Source organism: Parus major, chromosome 19, assembly GCF_001522545.3.
Source record: "Parus major isolate Abel chromosome 19, Parus_major1.1, whole genome shotgun sequence".
Lineage (NCBI taxonomy): Eukaryota > Metazoa > Chordata > Aves > Passeriformes > Paridae > Parus > Parus major.
Genome location: NC_031787.1, coordinates 3,380,366 through 3,403,380, shown reverse-complemented (window position 1 = coordinate 3,403,380; position 23,015 = coordinate 3,380,366). Strand labels below are relative to the sequence as shown.

At 42.0% G+C, this 23,015-nt stretch overlaps 1 protein-coding gene across 8 annotated transcripts in view; it reads right to left on the bottom strand.

The window, feature by feature from the left end:
* Window positions 1-23,015, bottom strand: part of CUX1 (cut like homeobox 1) — a 259,909-nt gene that overhangs the window by 223,144 nt on the left and 13,750 nt on the right. Inside the window, exon 1 of one of the 8 annotated variants that reach the window (XM_019008609.2) lies at window positions 14,649-14,729. The exons of the other annotated variants lie outside the window; for them this stretch is intronic. Coding sequence (XP_018864154.1) covers window positions 14,649-14,660 — 12 coding nt within the window. The 5' untranslated portion in view covers window positions 14,661-14,729. Of the gene's footprint in view, window positions 1-14,648; window positions 14,730-23,015 lie in introns of those variants that run through there. 8 annotated transcript variants of the gene reach the window in all.

Here is a 23,015-nt window from a genome sequence, read left to right as displayed (position 1 = left end):
GAATAAAAATGGAGGGGAGGGGTGTGTTAGGTTTTGTTGGGAGGTTGGTTGGTTGTGTATTTTCTAAATAAAGGTTTTATTCTGATATTTCTTTGGTATGTTTCGTTGTCTCTCCAATTCTGAGAGCTGCCTTACCCACTCAGACCTGGGGACACCTGGTTTGCTTCTCCTCTAAACACCAAACAAAACACCTTTGCCGAACATGCAGCATCAAGTGCTGCATTTACATCCCTGACTTTTACTGCTACTCCAACGCTTCCTTGGCTTTCACGTGCCAGGGCACAGACAGTTACAGCCCTGGGAAGTTTCACCAGAGTTCCTCTTGAACTGCTGCCATCCCCTTGGCTGTCTGCTCTTGCGACATCCCGGTTGCATCCCATCCCTTCCCACACGGGGAGAAGGCAGAGGTGTGAGAACGCCGGGGACCAGGGCTTGGGGCTCCAGGGGAATCCAGCCAGGCACCCACAGGAATGTTAGATTCCTGCTAGAAAACAGCAATTTGGGAAGGGATAGCTGCCTGCTGTTTGATGTAAATGAAGCACTGCTGGTGAGCCCTCAGCGCTATTCCGCACATCATCTCCGGGTGTATGAGCTACCTGACTGTAAATCAATCTTTAATCTTTGTGCTCCATGTGCAGTGATCCACCTGCAGCTGCACACGAAAAATTCCCCAAAGGACTTGCCAGCCTTTCCTCAATCTCCCTCAGCACACAGCAGGACACTGTTTGGGGTTGAACTGGCTGAGGTTTGCTGTGGGATGGACCCTGAAACGCTGGGAAATGTTTGGGAAGAAGCAGAGCGTGTTACCTCAGTTACTTCTCCAGGGCACCACCATTACAGAAGCTACAAGGCAAAACAACCACCTACACACACTTTCCTATTTTTGTGTAAAGCCTCACTTGATCTGCTGCTCTATCCTCCATGCTTTTTGTATTTGGTACATTTCTAGACAGACAGATTATGTGCTAGAAAATTGTCCATGGTGAAAGGGAGAGGGTGAGGTTGGGAATCATGCTTTCAAAGCAGTACAGATTCTTCTCTGTCTCTGCCCAGACAATAACAGAGATAGCAAAAATCACCAACAATTAGATGAGAAATAGCCTCCTCCTTGCCCATCTATCCACAGGGCAGCCCCACCCTGCTGGTCCTGCTCCCCCATTACCATGGGTAAAGGGTATTTAGAGAAATGATGCAAAATGCCTTTCCTTCTTTTGACACTCTGCAGTGTGCCCAAATCTTGTGCTTTAATCCAGCCCTTTGTGGGTAAGGAATAAAGCTACTGCTGCATTTCTATACTGACTACGCACATCAGTCAAAAAAAACAAATATACAAAGTGCCCTAAATAATCAGCCAAAACAGAATGACAAAATTACACATTACTTCTGTCATTACGTGCTCTCCTTTACCATATGTCTAAGGTAAGCAGAATGCCACCTACATAATGGATTCAGCCCTGGAGTAAGGCTGGACTGCCGAGCCTGGTGAACCTGAGGTAACACTCCATCACTTATTTACTGCATCTCTAAAGCATTTCAGATTCTAAGCTGAATATATATTTCACACAGTACCAAAACTTTTAAATATCCACAGGAAGATTTCATTTTTATAGGCAATAAACATTAAATCTAAAGGACTGGAACATAAAAAGTGTTTTAATACCATATAAATCACCTTTCCCTAGACAGAATAAATCTCTGAAGGTTTTAAGGACTGCAATATAAATTTTTATGGCAAATTATCTACATAGGAATTACTTGCACGAGATGCACTTTCACTTCTCCCTCTCATTTGCATAGTGCTGACAATCTTTTCAATCAAAATGTTCAATCCAATTTGGGAAGTCCAGAACACAATGTGCAGCAAGGCTGGGTTAAATGTTGGGTGGTTGGTCCCTCCTCCTCCTCTTCATCAGTTTTCCAGCTGCTACTCCCTTTGTCAAATACAGAGCCTGGCTCTGCACAGGTAACAACAGCAATATGTAAAAATTAAGACTTAGACAAGTAGCTACGTCCTTGTGCAAAGCATTTGTTGACTTTATTAACACAGGAGCCTTCTACAAGGCCTGACAGCCAAGAGCTCGTGTCATGCTTCAAGCAACACTCTGCCAAAGCAGAGTGACACAGTCTGAATTAAGGAGGAACAGCCAAAATCATTCTTTGGGATGCTCAGAAGGGGCATTTCCATTGCAAAGTTGGTACAGCACTGAGAGGTCATGATGGGGGAACTGTGGGGAGCCCCAGGGCTGTGCTGGGACAAGGACACAGTCAGGGTAACAGGCCCTTCCTTCTCAGCAGCACATCAAGCTGGAGATTCCTGCCATCCAGTGTGCCCACAAGGGCAGGATCTCTCCTCTGCATGCCTCCAAAGGAGCCCAAAACTGAGGAGACGACACCTTCAGTCAGGTTTCATGGCTCTGACTTTCAGGTAATAAGTGAATAACCACAGAAGGCGAGAGGCTGAGTGTTTTTCCTGCTCAAACAATAAGAGCTCACTCCTGAGAACTTCTGTCCCAGCCTGTTTGCACAAACCCTTCCTCATGACTGAAGCACAAGAGTCTCCAAACTCACCCATCCTCAAAGGACGGGTTCCCTGGAGGTGTGGTGTACCACTGTTACCAAAAATACTCGGGTTTGTTCACCGTTCCATTACGGTAAAAAATGTGCTGACAAGGGCTCTCACAGAAACGGCCAGAACTCGTTCTTGGAAAACCTCCTGTTGCCTTGGAGCCAGGTCTGAAACGTGCTCAGGACTTCACCAAATCCTCCCCTCAGGGGAAATCAGGGTACATACAAAGTTAAAGCACCTGAAGAACAGCAGTCACAAGGGGAAAGAAAAAACAGAATGCCAGAAAAAAAAGAAAAAAAAAAAAGTGAAAAAAAAAAAAGTAGGAAGTTTGCAAAGAGAGCTAAGAATAGCACTGCTTTATTTTCAATGTATATTTCCCTTAGAAAGTATTTTCAGGACTTCTGTCCTACCAATCAAATTAAGATAACAGTGCAGAGGAAGAAACACAAGTCGGCTCCCAGACGGTTTCCTATGCTTCAAAGGTATTTATTTAATAAGTACCATGTATGGATAAAATGAGATCATCAGCCCAGTCATAAGATGGTTCTCCAAATTTTTAATGAAGCCCTGCAGTGTGTGATTTACAGAGTGATGGTTGGTGCATGCTGACTGCAGGAAGCAGCAGCCCTGAGTGCCAGAAGGCACTGAGACACAGAGGGTGTGGGATTTCTGCTCCAGGAGGGGAAGAAGAGACCACTGAAATGAAAGTCAGAGACTTGAAAAAGAAAAAATTACAGGGTCATTTCCAAGACACAGAGTTTTGGCTGATGAAATGAGGTATTTGCTTTCTATCTGATGAAGGAGTGAAGTGACATAAAGCTTTCTTCCATATGATTTCACAAGCTTTTATTACTTTCCTGAATTATCTTTGAATCTAGAGGATTGAATATTATTTTCTTTTGAAATATCAGGTTGTTGTTAGTCTTCCCACTTGTACAATCCACAAAACCTATTAACATTTTCAGTAATTAATGCTAATACTTGAGAAAAAAAGCCATTGTGTTAAGAAATGCTTTAACAAGATCAAGAAAGAAAACAAGTGCTTCTCAGACTGTACATAATTTATTTTGCTACATAATTATTTTTTTCCACAAAAAACCAAGCAGGGACCACGTATCACTGTGTTCAGCACTCATCTTCATTGTTCTCTTTTCTCTCTTTCCCCATATGTGCAAATTGTACAAAAACATTTATTTTCTTCACCACAGAGAACTAAAAACTTACACAGACCAGTTCCTCTCTGAACTTCCCTTTTGGGGGCAGGGAAAAAAAGGAGGGGAAAAGAGCTTTTGGGCTTTTCTTTGCCCAGACTCTTAAACAGTTTGATAGATTTTTCTTTGTAATACTTTGAATCCAGGCCTAATTTATTTAATTAGGCCCCTGCAAGAATGAGTTTCGAATGCTCCAGGATCACAAATATTTCTGTTTGAGGTTCACAGTGATGCAGCTTTGCCAGGGGGATATCAAGGCTGGCTCATCTGGCTCTCCAAACAGTGTGAGGACACTTGGATGAGTTCAGCACACAGGAGCAAGAACCAGGACTTCATTTTCAGTCAGGCTGATGAACTTAATCATACTGGAACCAAGACATACTGAACTGGAAAGTCTGACTCAAGTTGTGGCTGCTTTCCCAAACAGATCATGAAAGAATATTCAGCCCTAAACTTAGAGCAGCTCAACTATGTATTTTATAGGATATTTATCTATGAATCAGCAGATCACAGACTTGAAGGCCAGACATTCTTCCCACTCCAGCCTTTAGTCATTTGATCAGGAGAGCCAAGAAAGAACATGCTGAAGAAGTTTATACCATTTCTTTTCAGAGGAAAAAAAAAATGAAGGGTTAAAAAAAAATTAAATAAATAAGGAAATCAGCAAGCCTGAAGCTAGCAAATAGAGAAATTCCAAAAGGAAGAAGCAGGGATCTGGAATGCCAAGGCAAACCACGCTTGCTGCTTTAGGGTGGGGTGGAGGACATCTCTAAAATAACTACCTTTTAAGTAGGTTGAGCTCACTGTCAAGCCCCCTGGCTAAAGCACACAACTAAAAGGCAAGTAAATTCCTTGGAAAATTAATAATTTTCAATATGAACTGAAAGTTGAACCAAGGTTGGGTACATGGGTCAGAAGGGGCCCTTCAAGCCCACAAAATTCACAAGAACTGCAGAGCACAAGCTGCACCTGACACATTTGGCTCTGTTCCTCCAGGCCCTCTCCTCACATAAACTCACTCCATTCCTTCACCATAGTGAGGGTTTTCCACCCAGAAAAACCTCCCAGTAGCAGAAAAGAATAAAATCCACAGAGCATTGCTATGATTTTGCAACAGAAGGTGGCACAAACTGCTCAGCATTTTGGGAAGTTGTTTCTGTCCACTAAAGTATGATTTTGGAGTTTTAAGTTAGAATCATTTGAACTTAAACATTGCTGAAAATTAATGCAAACCTAAGCCTGCCCACAGGCACCCCCAGCAGATGGGAACTGGCTCCTGAAGAAAGGCAGCATTTTGTGTGTGGATAGAGGTAGCAGGGCTGGGGCTGGCTTTGTGCAAAGGCTGTGCTCAAGTGTCCCCAGCAAACACCATAACTGCAGTGTGGGTCCCAAACTGGGCACTCTGGGCACAGAACAACAGGACAGAACTTCAACACTGCCACCTTCCTCAGCTCTTTACCCTAAAATAATGTGGGTGTTTGTGGAAAACTGCAATCCAAAGCCTAAACCACAAGGCCTTTCTGGATGGTGCTGACAAGACCAGAGCATCTGCAATCAAGTTTAATGAGTTCCCCCAAAGCTACACACAAACCTCATCTGTAAAACAAATTCTTTTTTTCCTTTTGGGTCAGTTCTGCAGTTGACTTTTCCACAGACTTTGCCCCTAAGGAATGCCTCAGCAGCAAAGCAGAAGGAATGGAGATGCATGGCATAAACATGAATGAGCTGGGAGAGGCCTCTGCTGCTCTGAACTTCAAACATGTTGCCCCATGGAAAGGGTGATATTTTTAATTCCAATCCCACCTCTGAAAAAGATAAGGTTTGCAGTGCCATCACGACCCAGACAGGATTCCCAGTGACTTTTGGGAAACTCATCTGGTGTGGGTAGGTCTGCTGAGCCATATGATCAAACTCCATTATTCCTCTTCAATTATATGCAGTAACTTTTCCCCAAGCAGAAGTTCTCCCACATGCCAGAAGGTAACATCCTCTGGTTCTAAAGAACCCAAATGTTTCATCCCCTCCCAGCACACCATGGAACACCCCAGACTTCACGTAACATCACAGACCCAGCAAAAACAACCTTAAATCTCCCTGGCACAGGTATGTGTTTTAGATACAACACAAGGATTAAAAGTTCTTGCTAAGATTCAGGGTATGCTGTTCAGTACTTTTAAAACACATATTATCATCTAAAGAAAACCCTATTTCTGTGTGAGTAATGACACACTGTGCCCTTGGACACCTTCCAGCGCTGGGCTGGGGCTGAGAGCTCAGCCAGGCTCTGAGGATGAGCTCCTGGCCAGGCTCAACCCTAGATGGCACTGCTTATCAGAGCTTGGCACGCTCCTGGCCGGCTGTGCCGTGCCAAACAACGCGCTCATCATGCACAGATTATGCACCAAAGGTACACCCTGACACCTCAGCGCCTGCAGGGCTGCTCTGCAGCTCTCCTGGGACAGGGACACTGTGCCACTGACACATCCCAGGCTGGGACTGGGGACAACCTCTGCTCAGCCCACCAGAGCCCACCAGATCTGCTCCTGAAGAGCAGCTTGATACCTGCCTTTAGGACAAATATCAAAGGATATTTTATATCCTTTATAGAAAGTCCCTGAATAAAGTCCCCAATTGTTTCTTCAATAATCCACTGCAAAAAAATTACCATCACAAAATATAAGAACTCTGATATTACAGATACCCCAATGCTGCTGTTCTGGACAGCAAAAGGTGCTGGAGCAATATTATTTTAAATATATTTTACTCAAACACATGCCAGAATTATCCTATCTAAACCACTGTGAAAAATTAAAACTAGATTTGATCACAGCTATTTTCAGAATACCCCATGACTGGCTGGTGCTTTTCAGGTAACACAGTTATAGTCTCCATGCTAATCCCTCCTCCTCCCCACTTTTCCTTTTTTAAATAGTTGTTCACTTTTCTACAGGAGCAAAGGATTTTGTCATTCCAGGACAGACTCTAGGGTTCTCATTATTTTCTGCAGAAAACTCTGAAGTAGGAACAAACAAATCCTCTCCTGTTGCTGCCCTGAAAGGATTTCAACCCCAGTTGACAGCACAGGGCTGTGCCCTCCAATTTGGAAATGTCCCCTCATCCCTGGGTGTGCAGCTCCAGCAGCACTGGGCAGGATTTGAGGAAAAGGGAATTTGCTGCTTCCCCCATCACATGCAAAAACTGAGAAAAGGAATTTACCCTGATGCTTTTTATAACCCGAGATGTTGTTAAACTGTCAGAGATTATTATAATTTCAGATAGATTTGGTAATAGTTTTGACACAGAAACACAGGTACTTTTTTGTTTTCGGGAGATTTGAAATGACAAATCAACCCACTGTCAGTTCATGGTCTTGCCTCTCTACTCTGATTTATTTACTTATTTCTACTGTCAGTGAGCCAAGCACTGGGGAACAATATCTGTAAGGGTGACCCTGAAAACAGGGGGGACTGGGACTGGCTGGAAAACAAGTCAGGAATGCTCAGTGCTTCCTTCACACGTTCATCACCCATCCCTCCCTCTGCACTTCAACCCTACCCTTCAGCAAGGGGCTTTTTGTTACCACCAGAGAAATCTGGAAAGGAAAAGGAGTTCATTACACTCTGGTTCAATACCAGGTTTAGCACCAAGATGCTGACAGGGGACTCTGCTTTAAGTGCCAAATTTGAGTGACAATTTCGACTTGCACAAAGTCCTTTGAAGGTTCCCTGTCTCCAGACATGCTAAAGGTGGCCATCAAATAGTTAAAACAGTCCTCAAATATGGCAGGGAAGTATTCCAAAGATTGATAACTGACAGTGCTGTTTAAGAACTGAAGTTTGAGAATTAGGGTGAAGTTTTAAGGAGCTGATTTCCGTTCTTCTCCATAAAACCAGAAAGTGGATTGAGTTGAAATCCTTCCAGAGAGCAGGGTGCATTCACAACCAAGTCAATATCCCTCTTCCTCAGAAAAACTAATTAAAAGATGAATTGCCACTACTGAGCTCTGGGGAGAGGTTTAATGATCCAACTTAAAATATCTGGTTAAAGGAGATATTCTGTTTACAGAAAGATCCCAGGGTTTCTTAGTTTTTTTTTTTTTTAAGAGTCTCATACCTACATTAAAACATAACATGATCTCTCTTCATAATTAACACTGGAGTGACTAAGTCAGAATTTACTTAGTTCAAAGCAGACACTGTTTTTTAAGTGCTGTTTACAAGAAAGGTCACTAGATTTATCTGGGTAGATGGTTGCCCAAGTGACCCATAGCCTTACAACACCATGTAGCAACCCATGTCCAAATATAAATGGAAAGTATGAAACAATGTGCAATATCTCCTACTGCTTGTATCTAAATCAAGAAATAAAGTCAAGCAACAAAGGACAAGTTTTTCATTTGACTAGAGCACAGACAAAAAAAGGCATCTTTAAAACAAAAGAAAAAAAATGGCACTAGATACACATCACCTAGCAGGAAATCCTGCCAGATAGCATCTGCTATACAAAACTGGGATTTTTCACTGCAACGACATCATTTGCATAGGTTGTCTTAAAAAAAATGAAGATCTTTGAAGAAAAATAACTCTGTCCTACCTGGCCTAGTGCACTGCACATTGCAGGGCAAAGGAAAAAAGGAAAGGATTGCCCTGACAACTAAAAAAAAAAGATTTTTTTTCCTCCCTAATGCTTTATATTTCAATGTAAGAATGTGCCCAGTTTAACTACAAAGATAAGGAGAAGTTGAGAAACCTGTTTACATTTTTGCCTTTGCACAACCCTGAGCATGAGCGGCCCAGCAATAGTAACGAAAGTAACTCGTCACAAACAGCTCCAGCCTGCCAGCAACGAAAATTAATGGGAAGGCAAGGATTTTCTTTTGATGTTGGAAAGACTCCAGTAAAAACTGGTTTGTACATGGGAACATGGTGTCAGACTAGAAGAGAATCAGCTTGTCTGACTTGTGGTTTTCTTGACAACATTCATCTTCTCTTGGCCTGATAGAGAGCAATTAGTGCTTGTCAGTTGAATCATGTGTTATTAAGATCATTCAGGCATTTTTTAATTATGATTACCTAAACAGACAGCAAAAGAAATTCTCAAGCAACTCTAACAATCCACTTCCTCTTCAGATGTTTCTAAGTCTTTTCTCTTTAGCATTTTAGAGTACAGCATTTGATTTTACCTGCAAAGACCTCGGTACCTTTTCCATTTTAAACACATTATAAAAACAAAGGCACTGTAGCCTGAAATCTGTGCACTATCACTTTACCAGATGCGCTGAGTAATGATTCATATTTTATTTTTTTTTGCAGATAAAAAGTAGATCAGACTTCTCTAAACCCAGTAAGCTGCTCTGTATGCCAAGACTTGTTTTAAAACACCTAAAACAATGCCTAATAGGTTTATAAAGGTACAGCATTCCTAATAGATACTTCTTTTCTTTCACCATCGCAGATTTCCAATCAGGATATGAACAGTGTCAGGAATGACATCATTCTTGGGTGGTGTTTCAAACTCCTCCCCAAATAAAATGGTTCCTTATCACTGACTTGGACAGTAAAGAAAGCTAAAAGCAAGACAAGACTAGACATAAAGTTTGTAGTTATTTAAATTCCAGATATCAGAGTAATTGGATTTTATAGACTTTGCACAGATGAGATCAGGACAGCTTCAGTCCTAGGTTTGAGCTTAGAACACCACTTTTAGAGCAACACAATTGTTTCTTCCCTTTGGCATTTCTCCCTTCTCTTTATCAGGGGATTTTTTTGAGTTCCTAAATTAACATTTCCTTTTTTTTTTTTATTTTTTTTCCTGCTTGCTGCAAGCCTTGGCCCCCAGAACTCGCAAGCTCTTCTTGCTGTACCATCTGCTCCTGCACGAGGCCAGCCAAGGGCCTGCACGGCATCATTTGGGAATTGGGAAATGAAGGTCCCAAATCAGTGGAAACCCTGATATCCCTGTGAAACACTGCTTGGTGAGCTGTGCATTTCCTCTGCACGAGAAGCTGTGTTAAAAGCAACACACATTTCCAAACAAACAGGGTAAATATTTAGCGTGCACCTTGATTTTAATAGGCATCAAAATCCTGCTCCTAAAATGAATGATATTCAAGTATCTATTACCAATTCCCAGGAGTACATCTAATGAAGGATCCTTGAGGATTTTTCTTTTTGGAAAGGTTCTTCACATTTGTTTGCAGCAACAGCAGGAAAACAGAACAGGCACAAGATGACTCTGCCTGCATTAACATCGTATTTAATACCATATTTAAGGGGGTAACATCTCATACAGGGAATAGCCAATATTTTGAGAAGAAAACAGATGATAACAGCCAATTTCCTGGAGTGGAACAGATGCAAGTTAATGGCACACATTCTAATAAACACCTAAAAGCTTATTAAAATGGCAACTGGGCAGATGAAGGATGAAGGGACTATCTGCACATACAGGAAAAAAAACCAAACCAGAATTCTTAGGATTATTTTAATTTAATTTTGGTTCTCTTATGAGCCCTGGTTCCAGTATATTACGTGTCTCATTCTTCCATTGGGGAGGATCTTATGGACTAGTTGTGAGGTACTGTGGAGAAAAAAGGAAATTACTCATTTTTGGCTCAGCTCAGAGCAGACCATTATTTGCAGGTTTATGAACTATTATGGAAATATAAAAGCTGAAAAAGGTAATGCTGACCAAACCACTTAAATCTCCAAGCACTATTGCTGATCCCTGGGAAAGCAGATAGAAGACTAAAGCGACATCCAAGACTGCCATCATCTTGGTTTCTGTTTGCTGGCCAAGTTTAGAAAAAAATCAGCATTCTGCTTCCTAAATTAAAAATCTGAGTGAATGCTTTTGCTGCAACAGCTGATCATTATCCACAGTAACTACCATCATCAACATCAGATTCAAGATATATTCAAGGCATAGTTAAATAGGTCTGAAAAAACTAGAAATGAGAAGAAACAGGAGTTTTTACCTTGGATTCAGCATCCCTTAGTAACAGGCTATTCTGAGGAACCTGATGTCCCCATTTCATTACTCAGCCTGTGCCTACCTTTAATAACTTCTCCTACTCATGGGTGATATAGTATTTTTATACAAGGTTTGTCTTTTGCATAGACTTGAAATATTTATACATTTAAAAAAAAAATCATAGGAATAGAAATTTCCTGCAAGATGCTGCTATATGGCTTAAATAATTTAGGCCTATGATAACTACACCTAGAAACGGTGCACACATGAAAGTTACAGAATTATTTTTTTATTTAGGAAGAAACTACTCTTGGAATGACACCTTCTACCAAAGCAGTCAAAAAAACGTGTATTCAGGATACTCAAGTCACTTAAATTCATATTTCTAGAACCAAGGATAACATTAAATATGAACAGCAAGACAACAATTTAGCTGCTGCAGGGAGTTTCTAGATCAAAATGTCTTGTAATTTTTGGTTAAGATGTTTTTGCTCTCTGCAAGAGGGCTAAATGACAAAGAAACACGCTCCCATCGTTTAAATGCTGTGCTTGGCAGACAAACACACACATGAGGCTCTTACTCAGTGCTGCCAAACCTATTTTGAGTCAAAACCTCAAGCTCTCTGCAGTGCTGTCCAGTAATGCCACCTTTAAGCAAACTGGTTCTTAATACAGTGGTGGGGTTTGATTATAAGATAAAATTCCTCCCCCTGCCTTTTCCTGTAAATACTCACTCCCTTTGGCTACCAGTAAAACATTGGGCAAAGCAGTTCTTGCTGAAACAAATTACATTGCTCAGAAATTCTTCATTTACAAAATACAAAGAACTGTGCCTGATGTTCCCACCCCCAATGGCAAACCCAACTCACCTTCTGTTAACTAAACCCAGCTGTAACAAATACTTCAACTCCCTGCTCAAAACCATTTCTGTTCTCCAGAAAATTGCTTAATATTTGCTGCCATCCCTCCATTAGGTTCTCCCAATCTTTCTTACTGAAATTACCAAAAGGATGTCAAGTATCCAACGACCCTACAGTCTATAATTCTACTTTTCCTGTTCATTAGGCACTTTTAGTTAGTTGTTTAGTACGTTATTCATTCTTGTTTCCAGTCCTGCTGCTGCTGCAGATAATCCAGTGATGTTGATATAATCCACAAATACCGTCAGTCACATCAGTTTGTGCTGCTGCCTTGAATGCTGCAGCAGAACTCTCCAGGATGCCACTTAGATTATCCCACGACATTCAGGCGATGGCTCAAGGGCAGCCACCTTGCTGCTCATTTAGGGGGGCCACACACAAACCCCAAGAGCAGGTTCTGCCCCCTTCAGCAGTCTCCAGCTCCCAGGGGATCCCAGCACACCACAGCTCCCAGGGGATCCCAGCACACCACAGCTCCCAGCTCCCCGACAATCAGCAGAGGCAAACACTCACTTTGGATTATTGCATGCACACAAATTAATCCCCTGATTTTAACAAAACCCCTAAGAACACACCCAAGTCAGAGTATCTGTAATAAAAGTGCACTCTAAGAACAATTATGTTAATTTGATACCACGTGCTGATTTATCTGGAACAAAACAGGACCTTAGAGTACAGCGGAATATTTTCATTTACAACTGAAACAAGTCACCCCAAAGCCTCGAGCACAATTCCTGTGATTTTCACTAGATTCATTTGGCAGCAATGTGTTCCTAAGGTGGCAACCAACCCCCAAAAAAGTGAGGTAAGCTGAGATAACGGAAAAAGATAAGAGACATTTTTCTCCTCTTAGTTTACACTCGCAGGAGCTGCAGCACATGCACAGTTCCCTGCCTTGAAACTCCTCTGCACCACAACAGTGGAGAGAACTGCATTTAAGAAAATGTAATTACAAGACCACAGAGAACAAAAGAACTGACTAGAAGGCAAAATTCTTAACACTGGTGATGTCTGTGTTCATTGTGTGAAGCAGAGTTGGGCTCTAGGGTCAGGACAGACATTGGAGAGAACTGAGGGTGAAGGAAAAGCTTTACTGATGTTGCCATAAATACCACCCTGCATAAACCCATGTTGATTCAAAAATATATTAAAATTATTCAAAATTTTGAGCTGTCATTTGTTACTTTATTATTATATTATATACTTTATTATTTTAAATATTTTTAGTTATTTTTAAGTGAGTGTTTTGTAAGAGTCCAGACAGTTCTTCCTCAATAATCTATAGGATTCACTTTAAAAAGCACAATTATTTGAGCATTCCTTAAGAATTGTAAAGTACACTTTCATAGAAAAAGAGAAATTTATACAAGTAAACTTCTGAGAAGGTACTGAAATAGATTTGGGTTTTTTTTTTTTCCTTCCTTCCTCTTTGTAGAGGGCAGAAAGGAGAATTTGTGCATTGTGCTTGTCTGAAAATTTGACACCAAATTTGGAAGAGGTTCAAATTCACCTGTTAACCAGCTACAGCACGAGATGTATGAACAGACAGAGAAGCCTTGTCCCAATTTAAAAACTACTGCTTTCAAAATAATTTGCTTACATATATAATTTATTTGCAGTGCCATCAAGAGCAGCTAAGTTGAGGCAGGCACGCAGAGCTTGCTTTGCAGCCTTCTGGTAGGTATAATTTAGCAGTCTGAAAGGAGTCCTCTAACTAATTTTGAAATGTTAAGCACAACCTCTTGAAATCTAAAGAAAACACTGAAGCAAAGATAATCAACTTAAGGATTTCTTTCACAGCTGAGGATCAGCCAACTCTACATCAGCCCCACAAGAAAACTCCACTGTATTTTACAGAAAACCCAGAAATTTGAGCATTATAGAATAAATGACACCAAACATACCCACCAGCTAAAAATACAGTAAGTCATGTGAAAATATATGCCAGGAATCTTTACAGGACCCTGCCCTCCACCCTAATCCACCCCCTCCTCCCATGTTACTGTAAAAATTTAAGCAGTTTTTAGGGTCTGGGATCCTTACTGGCTTCATTAGGATCCACAGATGTTCCTAAAATGTGTTAAAAAAAGAAATCCAAGTAATTAAGTATCTGACTCTGTGTTTTCTTTAATAATAAATGCTTCTGCCGAAACCAGAATTAATTCTAAGGATGACTAAAATCCTTAAATATTAAGGGCATGAAGCCTGTCACTTTACTGTATTTATATTAAAGACTGAATCATCAAAATTAAAATATTACTGAGTTTATGGGAAGAAGCCATTTCTTACTATTACCTAGAAAATATCAACCAACAAATCCACGTCTCCCACTGCCAAAGAAAAACCATCCAATGACTGGGAGCATCATTTTATTCACTGCAAGACGTTACTATTCTAAAACATTTATTCCTTCATTGCAAAACACAGAACTTAACTCACTCATCACTTGATAAAACCATTCTAAATCTGTTCCAAAAGGGCCCAATAATGAAAAATCTAAGCATGCTGAGCTGTAAGAACAGGCACCAAGGGTTGGAATATGGGACAATAGTTGGGCAGATATGCAACAGCCAGATCAGCTTTGCAATTTATTTTTATGAAGAGGGGGAAAATAGCAAGGCAGAAGAAGACTGGGAAAAAGAAATTGTTTCAGGGATTTGCTTCAGAAATAGCAAAGATCAAGACCAAAGAAATCTAAAGTTTGGCAGGGAGAAGGGGCCAGGTGGCAGAACATGGAGTGCAGCAGCCACATGGGCACTGAAGGACCTCAGCAGCAAAAGCAATTTTCTAGCAAATAGAAGGGCAGCAGAAAAAACAACTGTGATTTCCAACCTTAGGAAAAATAGAGGGAAAATACATTCCCATGCTGTGAACAGGGCGAGTTTAAAATTAATGCACAGTTCCCATGAAAATTACAGATTTTCAGAAGAACAGATCACTTTTATGTAAACAAGTGGCAATATAAAAGTCGGAACTGACCTGCATCACCATTCCTCATTTGCACTGGAGGAAATGGTGTTTTCCTTACTGGAAGAGGGGAAAAAGAAAAGGACAGCAAATCCTGAGGGAAAAAAAAAAGGAAAGGGCACTTCTTGTGCTAAGTATTATTAGAAAATAGATAAGCATTAAAGTGAGTTACAGTTGGACCAAATAAGCAAAGAATACCTTTAAAGGCTGCACAGCATCACAATACTATAAACAAATAATGAGAAAGAAATGGCTGATTTCTGAAAAACAGGTAGTTGTTCTCAGCAGCAGGCTTTATTTTTCACTCCTAAGCATGGCTCAAATCACACAAACTCTTGGATTCTTCAATACTTCTTTCAAAAGCAGTTTGCTGTAAGAATCATAAACCCTAATTCTTTACACTGTTCCTGTCTGATGACAAAACCAGCAAAATGCTTGGAAATGGCAAAGAATGGGAGAATGGGGCAATACCTGCTGGATGGGATGCAAAGCTGAGTAGCCTTTTTCAGCAGGAAAGGGGGTCCAGCAGCTGGGGACTGCATGGCACTACATCTCCAGGCCATCAGGAGCTGCCAGGGGATCCTGGAGGGATCCAGGAGGCCTCAGTGCCACTGAATGCTGCTGGATCTGCAGGCATTAGCACAGCCATGGTGTCCATGTCTGAGCAGGGCAAACACAGCTTTAGACAAGGCACAAAAATGTTATGGATCAGGGAAGAGGCGAGCAGAGCCCTCCTTTCCCAAGCTGCCTCTCCGTGCTTTTTAAATGTCTTTTTGTGGTCAAGTCGAGGGTAAAAGCTCCACCATGTGGGAGAAGCTTAGCACTAGCCCAGGTGAACGTGGTGTTTTTACTCCATGGAGCATCCAGGGAGCATTGTCCTGGCAGGTGCCCCGCAGCAGCATGGTGTAAGTTACACCTGTGTGTAACATGGAACACCCACAGCAACTCACACCCGCACGAGGCTCCCAAACCATCACCACCCCATGACATTCATTAATTCAGAGCACATTGTCACTGCCCTGGGTACCCACACGTCATTAATACCTATCAATTTCAAAAATGAGGGAGGCTCAGAACACTTCCTATGCTTTTGTTTTGTGAAGGAGTAACTTTTTCCAGGGCCATGAATAATGCTTGGTGCTGTATGACTGAAAACAGTGAATAATCGCAAAAAAAGGAACTGTTCCATGTTCCAGTGAAGAGACAGCCTGCCAAAACAAACATATTATGGCTGCAAAGGAAAGTAATGGGTCTGTAATTTTAAACTCTGTCCACTTTAGTAGTTCAACAAGTTTTTATCTCACCCAAACAACAGAAGCAGTAACACACAGCACAGAACCTGCATGAACCGACCTGTACTGTGTGTGTGGTAGTGGGGAGCAGCAGACAACTCAAATAAAATGATACCTGTGAAATTTCATTATAAATCTACCTTCAAAGCCCAATAAAATTATGCTACACAAGCAGGAAATTAATTCTGAGCAATTAGAAAAAAAATATTTTAATAGGAATACTACCTAGGCTTTTATTCTCACAAGTAGTCACGTAATTCATTGGTAACCACCCCCCACCAAAAACACCCAAAATACATCCAATAATAATCATACAAATAATGTTAGAAAAACTGACAATGTTTCAGGATTGCATTTATACATCAGTAAGAGGGAAGAAGCATTAAGTATTCTTCAGCATCAGAGCAACCAATCTTAAAAGTGTATTTTAAAAGAAAATAATTAGGGAAAATTTCTTAGTTGCAGAATTTAAACATATTCACTACAAGTTTTTTAAAAACAAGAGCCTAATCAGCATACAGGGACTGGGGTTTCAGCAGTGACTACAGATTTTGCAGGTGCTTTTCAGTAGCCCCATTTGAACAAGCTCCTCTATTTATCCAGTTGATTAAGCACATGTTGGGAAGAAGGCAGTGCTGCTGTCAGGGTGTGCATTTGGGAGATGCTTCCCAACGCTGCCCAGACCCAGAAATTCCATCTTCCATGGGATAGAGGGGTCCAACACGGTGGGGTCCCAACGCAGCGAGACAGCAAAACATGGAATGGTCATTCCTAAATAGCCAAAGCTCCAGGAAATGGTGCATTCAATCTGTTTGATTTTGTTTTCATGAACATGGGTTCAAGATCTGGTAGATGGCACCCTGAGGGGACACTGAGGAGGGAGGCGTCTGTGACCCCTCGTCTCCAAGCCCGGGGACCAGTGGCAGGTCCCCTCTTGCTCTGCAGCAGCCACAGCCCCAGGGAAGCCCCTTCCTTACCCCTTCCACCACCCCAGCTCCCCGTCCATGCCTGCACTTCTCCCAGGCCAGGGCTGCAAACCAGGGAGCGGAAGAGGCACAGAGAGCCCTGTGGGATCCAACCCAGCAGCTGCTTGGCCTGGCCAGCACAGGGTGGCCACAGCACCAGCTGCCCTGTCCCCCAGCACACCCCAGCTCTGAGGGAGCTGGGTGAGCCAGCCCAGCCCCAAGGAGCCGGTCGGTCGTGGCCGGGAGCCCGGCAGGGCCGAGCCGTCCTGCCGCGCGTGTGGAGCTGGCGGAGACACCGCGGTTACCGGGCAGATCGAGACAGGTTCCAAGCGTTTGGAGAAGAGCTCTGGAGTTTTCAACACTGACATGACAAGCTGGCCGGGAGCCACCGGCAGCAAAGCTCACCGGGGAATCGCGTAACGCGCGGAGCTCAGGGTGCAGGGATGGACATCCAGGAACCCACCAGGGACAGCACCTCTGGTGTCCCCGACACGCGGCGCTACCCACGGCGAGATCCCTGTGCACCACCCCAAACAAGCCCTCCCTCTCCAAACCTCCTCCCCTGGAGCCTGCTCCAGGCTGCTAAGTAGGTTGATTTTCAAGTATTTAATATCCAGTCGTATCTTCAGCACTCTGGGTGGGAAAGTGGGGGGGTGGGAGGGAGGGAGGGATAAAAATCAGGCTCTGTCATCGCTCCCAAGAGCGACTCTTATACCCACACAGCCAGTTGGCACCAGCCAACCGTATCTCTGAATTTATGCTAATTCTGTCACTCATCATTACCAGTCAGTCACTCCGAAACCAGCTCTCTGGGAAACACCCCAGTTAGGCTCTATCCTTCCTGAGGAAGGATGAAAATAAATTTTAAGAACTATTTTTTCTTCAATAAGGATGAAACAGAGCTGAAGTTCTTGAGGCTGATAGAAAAAGACTGTTCCAATAAACACGTCACACAAGCGCCTGTTTTTTTCAAAGACAAACTATCTTTTCAAAACTAACTGAAACATTTTAAATGTCTCTGAGCTAAGGCCACGTTCACCAAACACATCACTCCCAACCATCTGACTTTTAGAGTCAAATCACCTCAGCTGGCTGCTCCAGGACCATTAATTTGGAGGACTGCACTCTGAGGTCAGCTAATGGCCCTGCCTCATCCACCACGATTTAGGTGTCTTTGTTCTCACAGTGCAGAGCATCATTTCATCAAAGCTCTTACACAGCCACACTCCATTTTAAATTCATGTTTCCTTTAAATCTACACGTCCCTGCAGAGAGCTCCTTCTCCAGACATGAGTGTCCCCACTGCATTCCCTGGAAAATGCTGCTTCCCACAACATCCCACCTGCCCTTAACTGCTTTTATTTGCCCAGAGAACAGTTATGCACCACTTCACTCTTGCTAAGTTTATCACCAAGGACAGCCATCACCTCTCTTATCAACAGGGGTGGAACTGCTCCACAGCAGCCATGGAATGGGCCAAGGGAACAGAGTTCCACTGCCTTGTCCCAGAGCTGGAGGTGATGGACCCAGCTGGCAGCTCTGTCACAAGGCACTCTAATGAAATTTCCTTCCTGTTTAGTAACACACAAACTTCTCTGTATTAAGGATATGAATTGTACAAAGAGTATTAACTAAAGCATTGATGAAATATGTGGGGGAAATTTACACATACAAAAAACTATTGTGTGACTATTTGGATAAAATGCCTCCATGCACATGGAATAGGAAACATTCAGAGATGCATAAACCTATTTTATGTCTCATCTCAGGAATTATCATCATCCCAGCATCTGCAGGGGAACTGGAGCAAACTCAAGAGACAGACATGTTGAAATCACCATCAGAACCTCCTACAGCAGTGAAATACTCATTAAAGATTTGCCATCTAAATACTGACTTGCACTGATCACACTTAACTTGTGAGACGTCTGATGGTCCCAGAATAAGGCAATATATCCATAATCACTGATTTCAGTGGTCTGTAAGTTTTGGACTCAAAACACCAAGCAGTGGGGAATATTTTATTTATACACTCAGTGGCTATAGAGCAGAATCTTGTCATTGTTCAAACTGCTTAATCTGTCTCAGCATTTAAAATTAAAGTTGAAAAGAACCACTAGTGCTTTTAACTGTCCTTAAATTACATTAATTGCGTTGTTAAGCACTTTAACAGCCTTATGAAGGCAGCTAAGTAAATCACTGCTTAAAAGTAAGTCTATACAAGCACCTCCCAAGCTCCACACAAAGGACAGAGCTGTCGATGCCCCAACCTGAAGAATGAGGATCTCCCATACATAAGAAATCAAAGCAGAAGCTACTTTTACCCTTTGCCCAGACAATCTCTATGTCAGCATCAACTGCTGGAACATCAATACATCGTGTGCACAGAGAGCAGCGCTCGAGTTATGCTGTCATGGTTCTATTTAAACCCTGGCCTGCCAGCAGGCAACTGATGTCATACACCTGTATACAACAGAAAAATTGCCAACCTCGAAATTTCTGCTGGCAAGAGATCATGAGGCTGTAATGAGTACTGAAAACAATCCAGCCTTCAGCCAGAGCTCACTCAAATTATTGCACAGGGCTAAAACTTCACTGCTCCAAGAGCAAAGATGTCACTGCCAGGGTCAGCAACAGACTGGACTAAGTCACTGCTGGTGACCACAAACTTTAGATTTTTAGATCTACAGGTTCTCTCTTTGGGATGTGCTTTCTACATCCCATGTAACTGGAGAATGTACAGGTGTGGTGGTCAAACAACTCGACAGAAATATTCTCGTGCATTATAAATAAGCGCACCTGTACCGACACGCAGAACATGAAACTTGCACAAAATAGCAGCTGAATTCTTACAGCAATGACAGGCACAAGCTGAACCAAATAAAGATCAGATTGTTCTAAGAACAGCAATGATATATATATATATCTCACATATATATAATCTTGCATATATATATATATATATATATATCCAGAGATACTTGATATACCGAGAAGAAACAATGGAATGAAATAAAGCAATCCCAAAGTTTTGAGCCATCTGTATATATCCATGCTGAGTATCAAACCATCTGTATTATATTCTTAGATCAGCTAAAGCAAACCACTGGCACCAGTGCCAAGATTGGCAGCAGAGACGATTTGGACCGCCACCAACGAGAACGAGCTACCATGCCTTTTAGAATAAATTTTGTAGCAAACACCAAAAGGGTTGATCAACACAGATTATCACAGCTACAACAAGCCAACTAGTTTAAAAAACAGCCTTTGCCATCCCACAGTGTTTGATTTTATGCTGTACGATAAACTCTACGCCTAAAAAGGAAATTGAGCTTCTCACTGTCCCTGTCCCGCAGGGAAATGGCTCAAACCACTCCAGCAGGTTTTGCACAACAGCACCGAGCACCTGCACAAGGTGTCACCAAGTCCATACCCCACATCAGGGGTATCCACTGCATGACTTCACAGCCTCATTCAAGGACACCAAAACCCCACAGGAGTCAGGTGAGAGGCAAAGTGAACCCTAAACTGAACATTCAGCAGCATCTTCTGAGGCACATCCTTGGAAAATCACCTGCTCCAGTGTGGGATAAGGATTGGCTTCCTTCATTTGAGAGACACCAGCAGCACCAAGTGACCCATACATTTACTTCATCTTCTCCAACCCCAGTCTCCACCATTCTGCAGCACCCCACCTGTCCCAAGAAATTTCATCGATGCTTTGAAGTCTAGCCTAAATTTCAAAGGCAAAAATGCCAAAATATCCTTGAGGATAAAGTTGCTGATGTAAAGAACATTGGCTAACCCAAATAATTTTATTTTCATATTTTAAAAGAGCTCAAAAATAACTATTCACCACCTTTTCCTCTGCTTGAGATTTTGAGAACAACCCGCCTACCAAAGAGTGTAATTCACTTAGCGCTAAGAATTTTGCATGGGTGGAACTCTTTAGCTAAAAGTGATGATAAATAACACCTCCTCAATCCTGCAATCTCCAGAAACAGTTTACAAGAACTAATACATTAGGTTGATTTGCAATGTTAAACTAGAATTTCCCAACCCTCTGATGTCCACCTGAAGGATGCCAGGGGAGACATCAAGATCAAGGGAGCACAACACAAAGTTCAACTGTCTGAGGATCTTCCTTCCTCTCTACCTTTGCTGTTGTGGGAATATCTAACTCTGTGATGTTCCTGTGTGGAGAATTAGCAGATATAACACACTGCCACATCCTGAAAGCTCATCCATCACCCCTCCAACAGCCTCCCAGGACCCTTGCTCTGCTGGGAAGCACAACACCAGCCTTAAGCTGAAGGTACAATCCTCTAATGACAGATATTTTTTTTCACCATTCACACAGCACTTAGGTGTTAAATCAGCAAAATTAAGCAGCATTTTTTTCAACCTTGCATACAGTTTATGTACAAATGCTGCTAATTAATAAAAAAACCAGTGTACACAGGTTCAAGAACCTGCCTGCATGTTGTTCTTACCTCTAGACCTGCCATACAAAGGCCCACACACACTTCCATCAATGAAATGGGTCACGTATGATTTTTTCCAACTTATGCAAACACTCAATGCAGAGCACTTTCTGAGGAGTCCAGTCTTCTGTTTAACCTTCTGGGGAGTCCAATTAAAGGTATCAAAGAACAGCAGAATAATATCCTTTCCCCAATAAAACATATTTGCACTTTGAACTATGCATATTGTTTAACTCCATTCGAAATCCTATTATGAGAAACTTATTTTATGAGTCTGCCAAAAAGCCTGGTAACCAGAAGCGTAATCACAGTAAGCAATAAAGGCTGACATGGAGGATATTTCTAGGCAATTACAGCAGGTGTTTTAAAGGCATAAAGCTGCAGAGTTATAAATCTATTTAGAGCCACAAACACAGAGAAAGTAAAAGGCAACCAGAAGGTTCAAACTCGCACAGCAGACAAATATTGTTCCTCTTCCCCTGCAGAACGTGGAGGCTGCAGGAACAAGACCACAGTGAATTCCAGCAAGTCAGAAGAAAACTATATAAAATTCTGAGGTACAACAATCACTGCAAAATGAATGTAGTGACTTCAAAGGAGGATGCAGCATACAGATATATATATATATATATATATATATATAAAAGATACAAAGCTCCAAAAAATCTTATCACTTAAGGACTGCTAGGTGGCTTTTGAAATGTTTCTTTTTAATGTCTTCTGTTGCATGAAGTTTGCAAAGAGTCTAATGGGGGGTGTCTGCAAAAAGTAAAGTTTTAGATGTGACAAGTCCTATTCAGACCTCACTAAAACTTGTACATGAGCTGTATGTACAATGCAGAATTGGTGGAGGGAACTCAAGGAGAGCTGACTTGCCAACACAACACGTAACTTTACAGAACGATTGCCGGTTATCAAAGTTGCATAAGCCAAGAGACAACACCAACTATAAATATGACTACCAGCTACTCCACACAACCCCAAGCGTCCTGCCAAGCCCTCCTTCATGTTCTCTCTCACACAGACAAAGGCCTCAAAGCCATGGGACATCTGCCAGGGAAACAAATGAAGTTAAAAAACCAGAAGAACATGAACATGTACTAACCTAAACTTGTGTGTTCTTTCTTCCCAATTCCTCCCCCAACACCTCCCCCTACAAAGACGATGTCTCAGTTTACTGTACTCTTTTCCTTCTCCCAACCAGTCTTAACTCTTGGACCAATGTTTTAAAGTTTCCCTACCTTTGAAAAAATAATGTTCAGTTCTTAAATGTTTTGCCAGATCTGGACCACACCCTGCCCTCTCCCAAAATCTTGGTTGTTTGTCTCCTATTGCACATAATCAATTATAGCCCTTTCAGGTTTGTATTTTGCATGGTGGGAGCTGATCCAGAAAGGAGATTGAGCTTGTGTGAGCTTGTGTGTTTACACAAACACACACACACGTACACACACCTTGACAGACACCTTTTGTCTCTACAGAACTTTAGGGGATTTTCCTGAAACAGAGTTTTGCACTTGTAAGCAGATAAGCAGTCGATAGCAAAAAAAGTAGCTGAAAATTTGACTCTTACCAGGTCATGCAAATCACTTAAAACACAAAAGGAAAGAGCAGAACCCCCATCATACTATCACCACA